An 18,071-nucleotide genomic window follows, 5' to 3' on the forward strand; every position below is an offset into this window, starting at 1 on the left:
CATACAAAGACTATTGTTAGCGATAGAGATCCTTGCATGACTAGTCTATTTTGGCAAGCATTGTTCAAGAATTTGGGAACACAACTTATTTTTCATCAGCTTATCATCCTCAAACAGATGGTCAAAGCGAAATCGCTAATGGCACCATAGCAGCTAAAATACACGTATTTTATTTAGAATACACGACGTCTCGTATTGAAACATACAATATGTTTCGTAATGTTTTCTATCCTAACGTTTTTTGCTCAAAACGTATGTCTTTTTCTAATCGATCAATAGTGTTTTAGAGCTTCATGGTGCTTGTTTATGTATGCTATGGCTAAATATTGAAGAGTCGTTGAGGAGGTCCATGAACTGCTTCATTTGTTCTTATTAAAGTATCATACCTAAAAAAGTTGACCTATTTTATTTTTGATTCTCAAAATATGACTCGTACGCGTATTGTACACCGCGTATTAAACGTCCCGTCCCGTACCGTAGCTGCTACGAATGCCACTGTTTTAGATCTTCTCAAGTGCTAGGTTTTGGAAAGACAATCCGAATGGGAACAATACTTACCCTTAGTTAAGTTTGCGTATAATAATACCATACATTCTTCAACTGGTAAAGCTCCCTTCGAAATTGTTTATGGAAAGCCACTCTCACTTCCTATTATGGTTACCAAAGAAAACTTCTTTGCGGCAGACGAATTTGTGCGCGATATTGATACCGCCTACAAGCAAGTAAAGCAAGCGATTCTTTGTACTCAAGAGCAACAGAAGAGAAAAGCAGACAACACAAAAGGAATCTCAATCTTGAAAAAGGACAATACGTCCTGCTTAAGTTTGAGAAAGCTAGATTGAAAAAGCGGGTTGGAAAAGGGAATGTTGTTAAACTTTCCCATAGATTTTACGGCTCTTTCAAGATTACAGATAAAGTCAATGAAGTGACTCTTTAGATTAGATTTACCTTTTCATTGGCGCATCCATAATGCTTTTCATGTAAGTCTCCTCCGACCATAAATTGGTTCTCCTCTAGCGGCTCCAGTACAAGAAGATTCTCCAGAAGTCGAAGAGACTGAGGAAATCCTTTTACCAGAACAGATAATACACCACTTCGAGAGACAACTGAAGTCCGGGAGACTACATCGAAAGTATTTAGTCAAGTTCAAGAATTACACCCCTTTAGATGCAAAGTCGATGACTGAGTCTGATCTCAAGGACTACCCAGATATCTTACACAATTAGTCGTATAGCGAACTTGTAGACTTCAGATTGTGAAATTTTTGTCCGAAATACAACCAATTGGTATGGTGCTAATTCTTTCCATCTTTTGTGGTGCGTATGCCCTATCAACTATCTCATTTTTGTGCTAATTTTTTCGATTTAATGCTTCTTTTAGTGCTAGGCTTGATTATGTTAGTACCTAGTTGTACACCCACTATTGGGCATTGACGATGTTAGTGGGGATGTCGTGATATGTAGTCAATACTATGCATGATGGAGCTGATGGTTATATTGTCTTGTGGGTGACTATCATGGGTCTATACCTTGCACTTTTCTTCAAGCGTGAATTTGGGCTTATCCTGGATTCATCTAGGTATATATCTTGCACAATTTTGTTGACGCTCTACAGTTGAGGTCAACTGTTTAGAATCAAGAGGGATGTAACAATGTCAGATTTTGTAAATAATTAATTTATTTTTGAGGTCAACTGTTTAGAATCAAGAGGGATGTAACAATGTCAGATTTTGTAAATAATTAATTTATTTACGAGGAAATAGTTATCTAATTAGTTGTGTGCACATTAGAATACAACTAGCAGTTCTAGGACCTCAAGTGCGCCCAAACTTGGGCGAGAGTACCTCAAGGAGACCCTAGCGGAAAATACCTTGAATCCCTAGTGACTGGGAAATCGGGTCTTCAATAAGGGGTGATTTCAGGTTCAGAAAATTACGCGTGTCAGTGCGAGCACATGAATGAGATGGGGTCCTTAGAATAGTAACCCTAAGGCTTGAATTATTTTTAAGGCCTTAGGATGAGTCAATTAAACTAATTTAAATTGTTTGTGCCATACCAGATGGCCGGACAAGTGCGAACAGGTAATGCCAGAGCAGCGCCGGTACGGCATTGTGCTGGGGAGCAGCTAATGTTTTTATTAGTAGTATCCATGTGTGCAATTGTGAGTTAATTTTCACATTTTATTAATAGCCTAGGAACTTTTCAAATGTGAAAGTTGAATGGTTTTAAAGCTATTAAGTAAGTGTGTCACTTGGCACACTTACCAATGCAAAGTGACTCTCTCACTCTCACTCTCACCCTTCCTCATCCTCTAGCGTCCCCTCTACTGTCTGGCTATATAGGAGTACCCCCTCTCCCTCTTCATAGGTTGGCAGTGCGCCTACCCCTCCCAAAGTGAGCGTGCTCTACGCACCAGAGTTCTCCATTGAAGCTAGAGAATTAGCCCTTGTGGTGTATGTGGAGTCCTGGAGCTCCCTTCACCTAGAACAAGGTTTCTCTTGATCATAGGCTGTTGTGGGGGAAGATTCATTGCGAAAAGTAGAAGGAAACTCTTTTTCTTTCACGCCTAGCTGCTGCAAATTATCTGTTTTTCAGCCCCTAATCACCTCTATTAGGGTGAATTTCAGCAAAGTTCTCATAGAATCTAGTTCTTCTCTACCTACACTACGCGTACACAAAGTTTGGTGCGATTCCATCGCGAAAAAGGTCTCTATTTTAGCATTGGAACGTGCTCAATTAACATTTTCAGGTTATGTGCAGAAAATTGCAGCAAGCATGTGTGCGTGCATTTTGTGTGTTTCTCCCTTGTTTTTATTGCAGGAATGATTATGCATAGAGGGACACGGTTAGCGGAAGGTAGACTCTCATTTATGAGAGCTTCCGTGGAGTTTTGGGAAGATAGACTCTCGCTTACGAGAGCTTCCCAAAATCTCACAGCAGAAGGAAAATCCTCTCAATAGTCAGAGAGTAGTTTTTTCACTCTCTCTCGGTCAGAAGTAGAAAAGAAAGAATAAAGGACGGGCTTTTGCTCTGTTCGTGTGCTTGTAAAGATTCTCCCTTAGTAATAAAGATATTCTCTTTATGGAGGGGGGGGGGGATCAACCCATCTTCTGGTCCCCAATGAAGTGTCAAGTTCTCTCTCTCTCTCTCTCTCTCTCTCTCTCTCGCAAACTCTCTCGAGTATTTGAAGTGCAATTAAAAAGTCAGTTTACGCTTCCGTATTCTTGTGACACATAAAGTCACTCGTCAGAATGCTGTCAGCCCCATCGGTATTCCTGAAATCCAAAGGAAAGTGAGTGACTTTATTCCATCCAGGTAATGTGTGACAAAGGAGCGGAGTCCCCCTTGTGCAGTTGTAATAGACTTGGACACCCCAAGTCGAGAATCTGGCACGACACATGTGAGAGAAACTGAAAACCACTTAATAATTTTAATAACAACTGAGAGAGACGACGCGACCCGACGTAGTTCCATGTAATGTGTGACAAAGGAGCGGAGTCCCCCTTGTGCAGTTGTAATAGACTTGGACACCCCAAGTCGAGAATCTGGCACGACACATGTGAGAGGAACTGAAAACCACTTAATAATTTTAATCACAACTGAGAGAGACGACGCGACCCGACGTAGTTCCATGCCGAGAGGTATTGGCCCCAAAGTCTGGCGTCCCTTTCGGTATTTCTTTTTATATTAATTCTTGGCAAAGTACAATGCCCAAGGGTCCTCTCTCTACTCAGTGCTCCCAAGCTAATTTGAGGGAGAGAGGCCCTAGCAATCCTTTTTTAAGGCCTTTGGCCCAAAAGTAGTACAAGAGAAGCTTCAAGTTCTAAAAGCATTGGCTCCAAAAGCTTCAACACTAGCTCCGAAAGTTGCTTCTGAGACAAGAAGTAGCATAACTTCTGATGATCGGTGAACATAGTAAATTCGGCTCTGGGGTAGAAAATGTTGCCACTGTGCAAGTGCTTGGATAATTGCCAAAAGCTCTTTCTCATAAATATGTGCAACCCGTTCAGGACGGTGAGAATATCCTACCCTTGTAAGCTATAACATGGCCCTCCTGCATCAAGAATGCTCCCAAACTGCGACCACACGCATCACAATAAGCCTCAAAGGGCTTTTGTAAGTCTGGCAAAGCAAATATTGGACCCATTGCCAACTTTTCCTTGAGAGTCTGAAAGGTTGCAATCTTTGACGGTCCCAAGTAAAAGGGACTCCCTTTGTGAGTCAACACATTCAAAGGAGAAACTATCTCTGCAAATTTTTGAATGAACCGCCGATAATATGAGCACAAACCCAAAAAGCTTCAAACTTCATGAACATTTTTCAAATCGGGCTAATCACGAATGGTCTCAACTTTGGTCGGGTCTATCTTTATACCTTTCGCTGAGACGATGTGTCCCAAAAAGTGTATCTGTGGCAAGAAAAACTCGCTCTTTTTCGTGTTTACTACAAATTTATGTTACCGCAATGCCTTGAAAACCTGTAACAGATGTTGTCTGTGCTCTGCCTCACTCTTGGAGGGGACGATGATGTCGTCGAAAAAGGGGCCCACAAATGATCGGTACTCTCTGAAAATTCTATTCATCATGTGGTCGAATGTAGCCGGAGCGTTCGTGAGACCAAAGGGCATCACCAAATACTGGTACAAACCAAAAGTCGTCCTGAAAGCTGTCTTGTAGACATCCCTAGGAGCTAAAGCAAGTAGAACCTTGAAGTCTGTCTAGTATATCATCGATCCTCGGAATAGGGAATCTGTTCTTGATGGTGATTTTATCAAGAGCTCTATAGTCAATGCACATTCTCCAAGATCCATCTTTCTTTAAAACTAGCAACACAGGCGAACAGAATATTAGGCTGGATGAGACTCTTCTCAAGAAGTTCTTTTAGCTAGTTCATTATTTCTTCATTTTGGGCTCGGCTAACTCAAAAAGGTGGCTGGTTCGGTGGTGTATTACCGGGAACAAGTCAGTCGTGTGATCTTCAGGACGTGAAGGAGGTAACTCGCCTGGTAAGCCTTCAGAAAACAATCAGCTTGAGCTTGCAGAAAATCTTGTCGTTCCTTTGATTATCATTCAGTTCTTTCAAGAAGATCGAGTAAACAAAAAGACTGGATTTCATTAATTTGAAACTGTTGAAGCCGATACAAGTGGGACGGACGGACTCGCCCTTTAGTTTTGCATCAAGTACAATTTCTTTGCCCTTCCCATTCTTCAGGATGTCTTTCCTTGCCCTATAATTGACCACGGCACTATTCTTGTGGAACCAAGGGATAGGACATCACACCCTTCCAAAGGCATTATGTAAAAGTCATTGTGTCCTAAATACCCTTGACAATGCAACCGAAGTTTGCCAATGACAGGTGTAATGGCGACATCCCGTCCGGTTGTCGCTAGAACTGCCTCGGCTGGTGGCCCCATTTCCTTGGGCATAATTCCAAGTCGAGCCACCAATTTGGCTGAAATGAAGTTGGCCTTGGCTCCTGCATCAAAGAAAATAAGGGCTTCCTAGCCTCGTACTTTTCCCCATTCTCTGCAAAGTTCAATGCTTTCGTCCATCCAATCAGGGTCGGTCCCCACAAAGTCTAGTACCAATCCCGCTTTCATCTTTCTTTTTCTGAAGTTTTCCTTTTCTTCTGTTATCGTTGTTCGAATTTTGTCCGGTCCTTGTTATCAAGAGTTGATCAGTGGGATACGTAAGAGTACCCGCATGCATTACAAACCCTTGCTTAGCATGTCCCATCAATTGTTGTATGGACTCGAACTTTTGCAATAAACAGTAATCCCGTAGCTCTTTAGGTAGACCACAACAAACTTTCTCAATCTGCTGCTTAAAGGTGATCTTTTTGAAACAAGAGACGGGCAGAAAAGCATCCCAAAATTTTTGGCAGTAAATGTCTAAAGTATCTTCCTTGGTCATCCGAAGATGATTCCAAGCGGTGATTACATCACATTCGTACTCCTAAGCGAGCCAGGAAGAAGTAAAAGATCGCTTAAACTATAGCCACTTCGTTGGTGTTTCCTTTCGTAAAGTAGGGTAGACCACCATGTTTGCGCGTTTCCCTTCAGATAAGATGCTACCCTCCTGACCTTGGAGTGCTCCTTCTAGTTGGGTACCCTTCCTTTGGTAGAAGGGGATGACCCTTCACCTTCCATACCCTCACCCCCTCCTCCTGCCCCAGATAATACCCCCCGAACACTCGCCTCTTTACTCCCTGATTAGCTTTTGGTCTACGTATCAAATTAGGTGGATTTTTATGTACTCTAATGCAAAAAACAATTCTTCAGGAAGTTTTCAAGTATACGTTGTTTTTTCAGGTTCTTGCAAGCAAGCACCCCCCCCCCTCCCCAACAATTTACGAAATTTCCGTACATAATTCCTTGGCATTACAATGTAGATCTGTTATTGGATTGTGATGCAGCTGCTACCAGATCTGCATCATAATTAATCATGGCTGATTCAATTCAAGAAATTTCTTTTTGGAAAAAGCTCTTTACATTGCTACTTGGGTCTTCTTGTCAAGAGTGTTGTTGGTGCAGCAGCGATGTCTAGGCTGAGCAACTTGTTGGTTCTTTCAGAGGGCGAAATGTCTACATCCAGTTTTCTTCTCATACAGAGCTTACTGTTCCAGAGCAGTCTGGACAACCTCGGAGACAACATGAGCAGGTATTTCGATTCTTCTTTTTCTCCTTGAGGACTCTCTATTGTCTCCTCCTCTGCCTTTCTATATTCTGTTCTATTCTTCTTTTCTTCACCGTGTTTTCTTGCTGGCATTTGCATGATTTGAACTCCAGGATTCGCTACCCAACCGTATTCTTCTTGTCACTATTCACAACCCCTTGTATCCTATTACAGTGGACGTGCTGCATCAAGTATTTTCTCCTTACGGATTTGTCGAGAAGATTGTCACATTTCAAAAAACAGCTGGTTAGCTACAGTCTTGTCTTTCTCTCGTTTCTTGTCATCATTTTAGTGCTTTCCAAGACTAGAGAATGTTTCCTTTCTTCCTTTTGTTGGATTTGTGCTCGAAGTGTTTTATATTAAGTATTTGAGAGGCTGGCAATATTTACAGCTATGGAGCGTTGCTAAATCTTGAACACCTGCACTAATTTGTGATTCTCTCATAACCGTTAGAGTACTTTCTGGTAGGGGTCCAAGCTCTGGTGCAGTTCTCCTCACAACAAGGAGCGATGCAAGCAAGAAACACTGTGCAGGTAATTACACAGCATTGTTGAAGTTTCCTTGAGTCGCATGTCAAGTGTACATCACATGCTCTTTGCTCTGGCAGGGCCGGAATATTTATGACGGGTGCTGTACATTAGACATACAATTCTCAAAGTGAGGATCTATGTGCTTCGGAAGAGGGAGATCTTTTGCCTTCTTTGCTTGTGCACTAATGTTATTTTCATGTTCTGGTTTCAGCCTTTCAGAATTACAGGTTCAATTAAACAATGATCGTACAAGGTAAGGCACTTGAACGCTTGATAACTTTGGCCTAATTAGGCTTTATGTTTAACTAATTTTAAAGTTGAAGCAGGGATTATACAAATGCGTCATTGCCGCCTGATTCTGGAATGGCAAGTTCTGAGTTTTGCCATTTTATTGTCTTTGCACTATTTGATAAGCATAAATAAAACTTTAGCTGCCTTTTGAATCTTGCAGCCGTTTTATGGAGAGAATGGGAACATTTATGGCATGCAGCCGGCAGTTTCTCGTCCAGGTACTTCATGTTTTGAAGGAGCTAATGATAGATAAGCCTCCTGTTGAAGAAAAGGAAGCTAATTGTTGTTTTTCACTGTTTCAGTGCCCTATCAACAGGTGTGATCCTTTTCTTCAGGATTACTTGAGGTCTGCCTCTATGTTAAATATCCTGCTTTGAGTTCTAATTCTTGCTGGTTTAGATGCCTCTTGGTGGAAGCTCTGCAGCAGCTGCTATGTTTGGGGGCGTTCTGCCCCCTGGAATATCTGGTAGCAATGACAGATCCACACTTATTGTATCCAATCTCAATGCTGAGGTACATCACGTGAGCGCTCATCTGCAGTAGCTTTTATTTGACAAAGAACCATCTAGATTGTCCTTTGTTTGAGATGCTTGTTCTGATGATCTACTTTGTGCAGCAAATGGATGCAGACAAATTGTTTAATCTGTTCTCCAATTATGGAAATATATTGCGCATTAAGTTTCTTCACAACAAGCCTGACCATGCTCTTGTACAAATGGGTGATGGACTGCAAGCTGAACTTGCTGTACATTTCTTAAAGGTAAGCAGTCAAATCCTGATTCATGTGTGCACTAGTTGTTGTTATGGTTAGTGTGTAATTTAGGAAGGTACATTTGCAGGGCGCATTGCTGTTCGGAATCAGGATGGAGGTCAACTATTCAAAACACTCTCAGATAAACCCCTCCTCAGATACACATGATTATTCTTGTTCAAACCTGAATCGATTTAACCGGAATGTGTCCAAAAATTTGCGGTACTGCTGTGCTCCAACCAAAATGATTCATGTTTCTAGCCTCCCAAATGATGCGACCGAGGTGGATATCACTGCACACCTTGCACCCCATGGAAATATCACTGAGGCAAAGGTTTTCGAGGCCAATGGAAAAAAGCAGGCGCTTGTGTTGTTTGAGAGTGAGGAGGAGGCAACTGAAGCGCTTGTATGCAAGCATGCAAGCCTTTTTCAGGGGCAAACCATTCGACTGGCTTTCTCAAAGTCAACAGCTGTGTAGCAAAGATAAAGCTTTAGACCAACACCGTATGGTTGAGGAAGTTGGCTAGCTTTTGTAACCTATCATTTTTGAAATTTGGTTTTTCCAGAACCAATACATAGAAAAGATTCTAGGCTTTCTCAAATAGCAAAAAAGCAAGCTCTTTGAATGTTAGCAGAGCTTTGATAGTGTGTTGCCATTTGAGCTGCACAGAAAAGATTGAAATTTTGTAATTAGCTTTAGATTTGTGATTGGGTGGATTAAAAGCTTGTCTGGAGCTGGCTGGAGTTTGTCTTGACTCATTTTATCCAGTAAACTTGGTTGTTTGACAATTGATGCCATAAAGATGGAATGTATTTTAGCTGATGGAGTAGATGGTGTATGAGGTGCAGTTGTTTTAACTTGCCATACGTAATGACAAATTACTTGAGTCAAATTACTCTTATGCAATATCATATCAGGACTTGATATTTTAGGGCAATGCCTCAAAAGAGTGTCAATGTAACTAGACCCGTGAAGATCAAAGTTGTGGCATGTGTGAGTGTGCGCGTGCGCGCACAAGAAAGGGTGTGGGGAGATTGAGGCTGCTCATCCTTGTTGGTTTTAATGTTGAGAAGTACTGTCTTGAGACTAGTACTGATATGTGTGGTTTATTTTTGATGTTGAGAAGCACTATATTGTGCCTAGTACAGGTGGCCTGCCTAGCTAATGCAGGCGAGACGTCTACAGTGCACGAGTGGATGATGTCCGTGATGGTAGGTGTTTATTGCTGAACTCGAGTGAGTTTTTACATGCTTTTTGCGTCATTTTATTTTGTAGGCAAGCTTACAGATGGTGGTTGTACCCGAGGACACGAAGGCTTTTGAGAGGGTGCAGAAGTTCTTGGTTGATTGGATTCTAAAAAGTTGTCTGCCGGTTGGGCATGCTTAGCTGCTTACCTAGCAATTGCGAATCCTCAGCATTATAGTCCTTGAAGCTTTGTAAGTACAGTGGTTTAACTGTAGTTATCCTGAACTACATGATTCTGTAAGAAGGTGATCTTAACCTGTATATTTTATTGTAGTTTATTTTGTAAAAGTTGCCGTCAATTGGCAGCTCCATTATGAGCTTGTGTATATGCATTCGAAGTAAAAATTCTCTGATCAGCTAATTGGTTGCCTGAAGGATTTGATTCATGTTCAGTTCCCACATTGTGGTCTGAATCTCTGCTGGAAGTTAGGATTAAGAAGAATTTCAGGCTCATTTGGTCTCAGATCTTGATTCATTGCAACAAAGTAGTTACGCTGGTGCGTATGGAGTTTATTTTTGCTACGTTGTGTGAGTAGTCCATTTTTGGTCCTGCAACTTCTTGCGTAATCGATTTAACTTTCTCCCCATAGTCCAATGAGTTTTGAAAGAAACTACCATGATTTCTTGGTATTTAGCTTCAGTGGCTTGAATTCCTCTTAGGTACACTATTCAACAACCCCTTACATACACTTGCTCCAGTCAACTGGTTATTCTCGTTGGTTCAATTTTCATGCGTTTGCTAGTGTGCGAATTGTCGGCTAAAATTATAGATCATATTCTTGGTTGCTTGTGGGCTTGAGGCTTAAATTGACATGCAGAAACATAATCATGAGTTATATGGTGCATTTGGTGATGTTCATTGGAGTGTGAAATTTAATGCACGTGAACGTGCAGGTGCGCATGTCCAGCATAACAAAGGACAATATTCCACTGGTGAGTGTTTTGGACTTGCATATTTTATGTATCATAGGAAAGAGAAATAGTCGGCTTTTCTTGAGAATAAACTTCCATTGTAAATGTAGAAGACCTGACAACCTTGTAATCTTTCAAGCTATACTACCTGGGTCCATCACAGTTTTTTGGGTTGCCAATTGTAGCTCATCCCCTTTATTAGACATGGTTTTCACGGTCTTGCTGTTGTCAGTACTTTGAAGTGATAAACTTCCATTGTAAATGTAGAAGCCTTGACAGCCTTGTAATCTTTCAAGCTATACTACCTGGGTCCATCACAGTTTTTTGGGTTGCCAATTGTAGCTCATCCCCTTTATTAGACATGGTTTTCGCGGTCTTGCTGTTGTCAGTACTTTGAAGTGATATGGCTATATAGTTTTTCTCTTTTCCGCTTCCGCATTTCTGTCTTCGTCTGCTCCTAATATTCTCAACATGCATGCGTAATTTTTTTTGACTTTAGTCACTTTAAAACCTGAAATTTACAAAATTAGTAAAACGGCCCGAGTATGAAATGTGCTCGTTTTCCTGCAGCCTAAGTAACAACCTCTGAGGGGGATCTCTTGAAGGTCGTGTTTATGTATATGTGGTCTTTTTGATACATGTGATCTTAAGATATGTGGTCTTTTTGTTCATATCTTAAGATGCATGTGATCGCCTACAAATGATAGATATCTGTCTGCAAATGGTCTAATGCGGACACATGCTTGAATCTTCCTTGAGAGAAGCATCAAGGTGGAGGCATCTTGTTTCCAAGCGTCTTTGTTCTCGTCCTGCGGTGAAGTGAGAGCCATTGGTAGGAAATGAGCAATCCCTTCTTGGCTAGGCTTTAGTGAGACGCTCAAACAGCTTTCTGAGCTGAGCTTAACTTTTACATGCCATTAGATTAAAAATCAATTTCAATGGTTATATCATGTTATGAACTTCTACTCTTTTCTTACAGCAAGCACCGTGTCCAATTTATGAGACTCGCAACCATCCTTAAAGACAGTAGTACGATTGCCAAAATCGGGATTCAGGGCCATTTTAGTGGCCATAATCACTTCAGCACTTCCCAATCATTGCATCCTATCTCTGCACATTGCAGGAATTTGCACAATCAATTATTCTGACCATACAATCAATTATCTGACTACGATTGCTGTGTAGCATACTAGCCTCCCTCCCCGATTTTGATGGGAAATGTCCCTTGGTGACCTTTGCTTGCAATGTGCTCCCACCATGGCTCTTGGGCTCCGGAGGTCGCATGCAATACAGGGAATTGTTACCAAGGGATACTTACGTCCATGAAGCTCGTTTTGCTAGTTTTTGACTTCAATTCTTGCTTGGACAAGTACTCATGGTTCCACACCCTATCGCTGCATTAACTTTTGATACATGCATATGGCAAAAGTTCATGGGGATGGAAAACGGAGTTTGGCATGTGATTTTTTCTCGAGGTTGGCCAAGGTCCGAAAAAATATTCAGAATACAATTTTTTCCAAGAACTTGGGAAATCTACACATGGAAACTTGTAGAGGTAAATTGACTATAATTGAAGGTTAAATTTCATTAAATTTTGTTGATAAACCTAGATTTTTCGGAGCATTGATTAGAAGCTATGTAAAAGCTTTGGTAGTTCAAACCACAATAAATTTAACATGCAAGGGACTTGCTTTAAGTAGTCTAAATGCTCGTCAAAAACCAACCAAACAATGCTAAAGTTTCTATCATGCAAATCGAAGAGGCAGTCGAAGTTGGGACAACACAATAAAGGTTGCTTTGATTTGTGAGCCCTGTATATATGTACATGCACATGTAGGCACCATTGTTGTTACGGTGTCATTGTTGATTGCATGTGAATTTTGTAGCTATACACCTAATGTTTGGGGATAATAATTTCCCTACATTTTTCCCTTTTAAAATTTGCACAAATGTCCCATTTTTAAGAATTTCACACTATTTTCTTGTTATATTAGGTGGGCTTTACTCTTTTCTTCTTGCTCTCAACCAACATTTTTGAATGGGTATAGGCATGTGTAAGTTGAGCTTAATGCCATTAGTTGGGTTGGATAATTGTCTTGAATTCTTGTTTGTCCCTCTCTTGTTTTCCCTCTAACTAGATTTAATGGATAACCTGATGATGGTTGCATGACCATTATGTGGCACAGACAGTAAAAAGGACACTAAAGATATTTTGACAAAATAGTCTTGATAATAAATAGCAGATTGCCTTTGAATATCTAGTTTGTACACTTTCTGTCTACACCATGTGTACTACAAAGGTTGCAAAGCATGAGTCACTTTTCCTTGTTGGCAGCCTCAAAAGACTATGCAACTAGTCATGCTTTGTACCAGGACGATGACAACAACCTTAGGGCTCCCTTAGCTTTTTCCATTAATGTACTACACTTTGTCTTTGTTCTCTAGAGCATCTTTTCTCCTTGATCTTTGAGTGCGCATTTCAACAATCTAAAAGCCTAACAATGATATCAAAGTAGTTATAGGCTTTGTGGTTACATCATTGACACTCTCTAAGCTCAATCTTCCCATTTGGGATGAGCTTTGTGGGGCATTTGCAAGGCAAAAAATTCTTTTGAGCTAGGCATTACCCTTGTTTTAACCTCCATTTTTATTTTGGCTACCCATGCAATTTTGTCCTTTTGTGTTAAAAGTTTTGGTAGTGCTCTTTTTAAGACAAATTTAGGAATTTTAGGAATTATTCAAGTCCCATTTTTTATAATGTTGCTAAAAAATTAATTATCTTTTTGTAGTTTCAACTATCATCTATTTGTGGGCATACTCAATTAAATTCCTTTTTTTGTTTAGATAGCACCTACATTTTGACATACCTTAGCTATTTGTATGGGATCCTCACTTAATAATATTCTCTAGATGATGTGATGTACTCTGCTCTATTCATAACATAATGAGGACTTTAGAGTTCTTGGACGTCATTTTGATGCTTATTAATGAGTTCAATTTAGGGCATTTGGAGGTCTTTTTGGAAGGAGTTTGATCCTTGTTACCTATTGAAAATCCATACAGCTAAGAAATTGTTAAAACTAATGGTCTTTTTGGTGGGGAAAAACATATATTTGATTGTAATTAGACGTGAAAAATGAATTTATACATGGAAACCAAGTAAGTAGCATAGAGATTTTAGGTATAACAAGCGCTTTCTAAAGTACCAAGAATCTAGCATGGCATGTACAAAAAGGTGTGTAGGCTCGAACTTAAGTTCGAGCCTCCACACTTGGCTCTCGAATGGAGCCTCTACTAGGTACAAAAGTGGTAGAGGGTAAAGCTCTACTTGATAGAAGAATGTGTGGAGGCTCGAACTTAAGTTCAAGCCTCTACGCTTGCTAGATACAAAGAGGGAAATATAAAATAGATGTGTGTGTGTGTGTGTGTGTGTGTTTGAGAGTGAGAGAGAGAGAGAGAGAGAGAGAGAGAGAGAGAGAGAGAGATCTTGATAATAGAGGGAAATTTCTTGCTAGCATTGTGCCTTGAAAATGCTTTTACACTGTTTGCGTGCAAAAGCTTGTCTTAGATGGGGAAAGTTTCTTTATATAACCAAGAGAGATAGTGTGACTTAAGAGAGGGCTTAAAGTGTGGCAATCAATATGTGTCTCCCGTCCAGCTACATGTTTGCCTTATATGAGCTTCTTCAATCATCTCTAGTATGCTATTAGTGATGAGCAAGGAAACAAACCTATGCATAAGGTTGCACCTTTGTTGGCGCTCTTAGCACCACATGTTTGATAGCTCAAGACAACACCTATCAACTTTACTAGCTTTGTCACCAAGTTCAAGAACAAACTATATTGTCCCCTTTGACTAGCAGGCAGACGAACACTAATTTGATAACTGATGTAAGTAGAGAGAGAGAGAGAGAGAGAGAGAGAGAGAGAGAGAGAGAGAGAGAGAGAGAGAGAGAGAGAGAGAGAGAGGCGCCAACCCCATTGTGCCAAGCCTTGCAAGGATGCATGTGATGCTGCATCAATTCAAATCTTAGGTGAGAGAGAAGAAGCAGAGCTCGCATGCTGCAGTTGGTACCCTCACCCTCCATGAACAGGAAGATCAAGTAGCATTGCATGCAGCACGAAAGGCTTTGATAGCTCAACACGACATGCTTCTGTGAAGCGATAGCTCAGCACAACATGATCTATGAATGAAATCGAATGCAAGCCGATTGTTGGGGTTCCAAAACCATTGTCAAAGATTGTTCTGAAATCTTTTCAGCTGCACATGACTAATGATCAGTGAGCTCAAAACAAGAGAGCAGGAAAGTGGAGATAGCAAGAAAAAAGAGCTCTTACTGTGCAAGATTGTGGTGTCACACATGACAAACAGATCGGCTCGCATGCGAATCCGCATCCTCCAAGAGCACGAATAGCTTTCCTGCAGGCAAAGCTTTTTTGTGTAGTAGTGTTGTTCCCAATTGACTCGCCCACCTGCATTGCTGAAGGCCAGTGCTTTCATAGCTTGTTAGATAGCAGTGACAACATGCCCCGCTCCTTGCTGTCATATTCGACGTCCGACAAGTTTGAAATTCAAATTACAGTGAAGTGGAACTCGCAATAAAGTGAACCCTACAGCCTTGCAAATTTGACTCTCAATCATAGAAGTAAAGGGAACCCTACTTTTGAGGCAAGCCTTGGATCGGTCTCAAGTTCGAGTAACAAGCCTTGCAAGCATGCTAAAAGAGATCCAACCCTAAACCCTTGGAAGCAAGCCTTGGATCGTTCGAATGAGCATGCTTGCAACCTGAAGTTCAAATGAGCAAGTCTTGCAACATGCTAAAAGGGATCGAACCCTAAAGCCAGCCTTGGATCGGCCTCAAGTTCGAATGAACACGCCTTGCAAGAATGCTAAAAGGGATCAATCTCAAGTTTGAATGAGCAAGCCTCGAAAGCATGCATTGGCATTTGGACTTTGATAGTATCATGTGGCCTTCGGTGGAATTTGGGAGCATGCTCCAACCTTGGAAGCATGCTTTGGTGTTTGGAGTTGGGGAGTATTCTATGGCCTTTCGCAGAATCTAGGAGCATTCTTTGGACTTTGGACACTCCACTTTAGAGTGCTTATACAATAGCCTCCAAAGGCTCAACATTTTCCTGTCACAAAAATTTGGTTCTAGAAAACACGAGGATTAAAGTTTTTGCCATCAATAAATTGTTGCATGTCTATAGTGTGTAGACTGTGTATTGTAACACTTCTTGTTTTGTCTTTGTCATCAATAGAACAAGGATAACCACATGGTTGAATACCATGTACATTTGACGAGGCTCAACCTAGAGTTTGGGCTTTGAGTTGTGTTTTGCCACGATAGCTACTACTAGAGAATCACGCTTCAGGATGAAGGTTCAAGAGTATTCATTTCTAAACAAGTTTGTAGTTTTGAGTTTCAAAATATTATCGTCATAAGTGATTTTACTAGTCCATGCAAACCACTGAAAACCTCCTCTTAAGAAATAGAGAACAACAAGAATTGTCCCGTTTTTGTGCATTTTTCCCAAAATTCCTAAATATGTCTTTTTTGTAGAAATGGGTGCCTTTCCGTCTATTTTGGGGTGTGCTATATAGCATAGGTTGATTTGGACTCATTATTCGTTTATATAAACAACCTTGCATTAAGTGAAATCAATGACCAGGACTGATTTGACATTGCATGAGGGCTTGTTGCGAGCACACTGCCACCTTTGATGACTTTTTATGCACATTCACTTTTATATAATGGTGGGCTATCAAGGAAGTAAGATGGTAATAGCTACCAACTATGGGCCTACATGATGCATCATGTAGAAGTTTCTAAGGGTCTATGGAATGTTACACATGGTATTGAAGTTCCCCTAAGGTACATAAACATTGCATAGCAAAGTTTAAATGTTATCGTGGAAGATTCTTTGCAAGTTTTAGGGTAGCTTCATGTTTTGTTGTACTATAGTGAAGGTGTTGCAAAAGTTGTGAACCTACTCTTGAGCTTGTTTGATGGAATGAGTAGCTAGAGATCAAAGATATGAATAAAGGTGACTCCACAAACAATTTTGGGCGTTAAGGTGAGTGTTTGAAGGAGCAGTTAGTTAGTCTTGCAATTAAGATTGCGGCAAAGGAAATATGCCGCAATCTAGCTATTGCAAGAAATCCAAAGACGTATGAGATGAATGTAAAGCTTTGCATGTGCTATTTATTGCAAGATGGTTAGTCTTGTAATTCAAGATTAGCTTGTATTGGATGCTGCAAAAGAGACTCAGAAGAGACACTTCAATGTTCTTATTGCAGATGCCTCACCTTTACATGATGTAAAAGAGGCTAAGAAGAGAGATGCTAATATTTTTGTTGCAGATGTATCTCCTCCTAATGTAAAAATAAAAAATACTGCACTAAGAACAAATTGTGCAGTACTAATATGACCCTTCCGTGCATGATGCCTATTTTCTAGTTGCTACAACTTTACATGTTTGGCATTTTGAGATTGGTGCATCATTTGTCACATGTTCACATCTCTTAAGTGTGTGGCTATGAGAGATACAACCACTTGTCTCAAGAATTCTTGTTATCCCATCAAGGTAGTTGGTAAGTTATGCTTACCACTACAAATGACAGCTCTTTTGGACTTTGATCTTATGTATGCGTGAGATGAAAATGATCTATCTTTGTATTTACTCATGCCAGTTTTTTCATTGCTTCAAACGTTGTGGAAGACACATGTATAATTCATGATCTTAGCTATGCTTATTGAGTTTTGGCATTTAGTAGCTTGTGGGTTGTATTAAGTTAGTATATTTGGAAAAGTGACTATTGCACATGTCGTTTCTGACTCAAAGATTGTGTTTTAGGCACTAAAGTTTAGCATGAACACTGTGGTGAAACCACATTGTGTTCAATTGATTTTCACCGATTTTTTTTTTGCTTGCAAAAAAATTGGCACAATTGCCACATTGCCTTGCTTGCACCTTCTACCTATGTATATGAATGGGGGACATTTAGTATAGGACGCTTTAATAAGAGCCACAAACAAATTTTAGATTGTGCATACTAGTGATGCTTTTGGGTGTAAAATATAAAATCATATGGTCATTGCCTTTAGTTTGTAGAAATCATTGGTAATCACTCAAGGAGGCATGGGTATGTACTCTTAAAACAAAGGTGAAAATGTAACTGTGTATTAAGCAATCAACTGCTAGAGCTAAAAATATGGTCATTGCCTTTAGTTTGTAGAAATCAGTGGTAATCACTCACGGAGGCATAGGTATGTACTCTAAAAACAAAGGTGAAAATGTAACCGTGTATTAAGCAATCGATTGCTAGAGCTAAAAATATGCTAGGATTGAGATATGGACACCCTTTGTTCTTGTTGGGGGGGGGGGGGGTGTTAAGACAATTTGATATAATTTTGGTTGAGTGTGGCATAGAATACCAATGTATAGCGGCTTACAAGATGATATTTTGAGGAAAAAAAGGTGTCATAAAAATAACATGATGTATGGTTATTTGGACTATGTAATTGCGCTATTTCAGAATCACAAAAAATTGGATGAAAAGGTTGCAAAAATGTATCTTTGCTTGGTACAATTTGGAAAGAGAGGATTAAAGATTTGTAAAAAAATGTACTTTAATTATCAAAGACGTAGTATACTTGGAAGATG

The 18,071-nt window shown here is 40.2% G+C and overlaps 1 protein-coding gene across 2 annotated transcripts in view; it reads left to right on the forward strand.

Annotated features, from left to right (window-relative positions):
* LOC147438162 (polypyrimidine tract-binding protein homolog 3-like) overlaps positions 1-9,064 on the forward strand; it is a 66,088-nt gene extending 57,024 nt beyond the window's left edge. Inside the window, exons 4-14 of one of the 2 annotated variants that reach the window (XM_086487496.1) lie at positions 6,572-6,659; positions 6,788-6,920; positions 7,128-7,207; positions 7,282-7,331; positions 7,416-7,457; positions 7,531-7,570; positions 7,656-7,713; positions 7,798-7,811; positions 7,895-8,008; positions 8,112-8,255; positions 8,335-9,064. In XM_086487496.1, the coding sequence (XP_086343622.1) occupies positions 6,572-6,659; positions 6,788-6,920; positions 7,128-7,207; positions 7,282-7,331; positions 7,416-7,457; positions 7,531-7,570; positions 7,656-7,713; positions 7,798-7,811; positions 7,895-8,008; positions 8,112-8,255; positions 8,335-8,724 (1,153 nt within the window). In that variant the 3' untranslated portion in view covers positions 8,725-9,064. The remainder of the gene's footprint in view (positions 1-6,571; positions 6,660-6,787; positions 6,921-7,127; positions 7,208-7,281; positions 7,332-7,415; positions 7,458-7,530; positions 7,571-7,655; positions 7,714-7,797; positions 7,812-7,894; positions 8,009-8,111; positions 8,256-8,334) is intronic. The other variant, XM_086487497.1, reaches the window with a different exon arrangement.
* Positions 9,065-18,071: the final 9,007 nt, after the last annotated feature.

The sequence above is a fragment of the Adiantum capillus-veneris genome, chromosome 17, assembly GCF_014529385.1.
Source record: "Adiantum capillus-veneris isolate H3 chromosome 17, ASM1452938v2, whole genome shotgun sequence".
Classification (NCBI taxonomy): Eukaryota; Viridiplantae; Streptophyta; class Polypodiopsida; order Polypodiales; family Pteridaceae; genus Adiantum; species Adiantum capillus-veneris.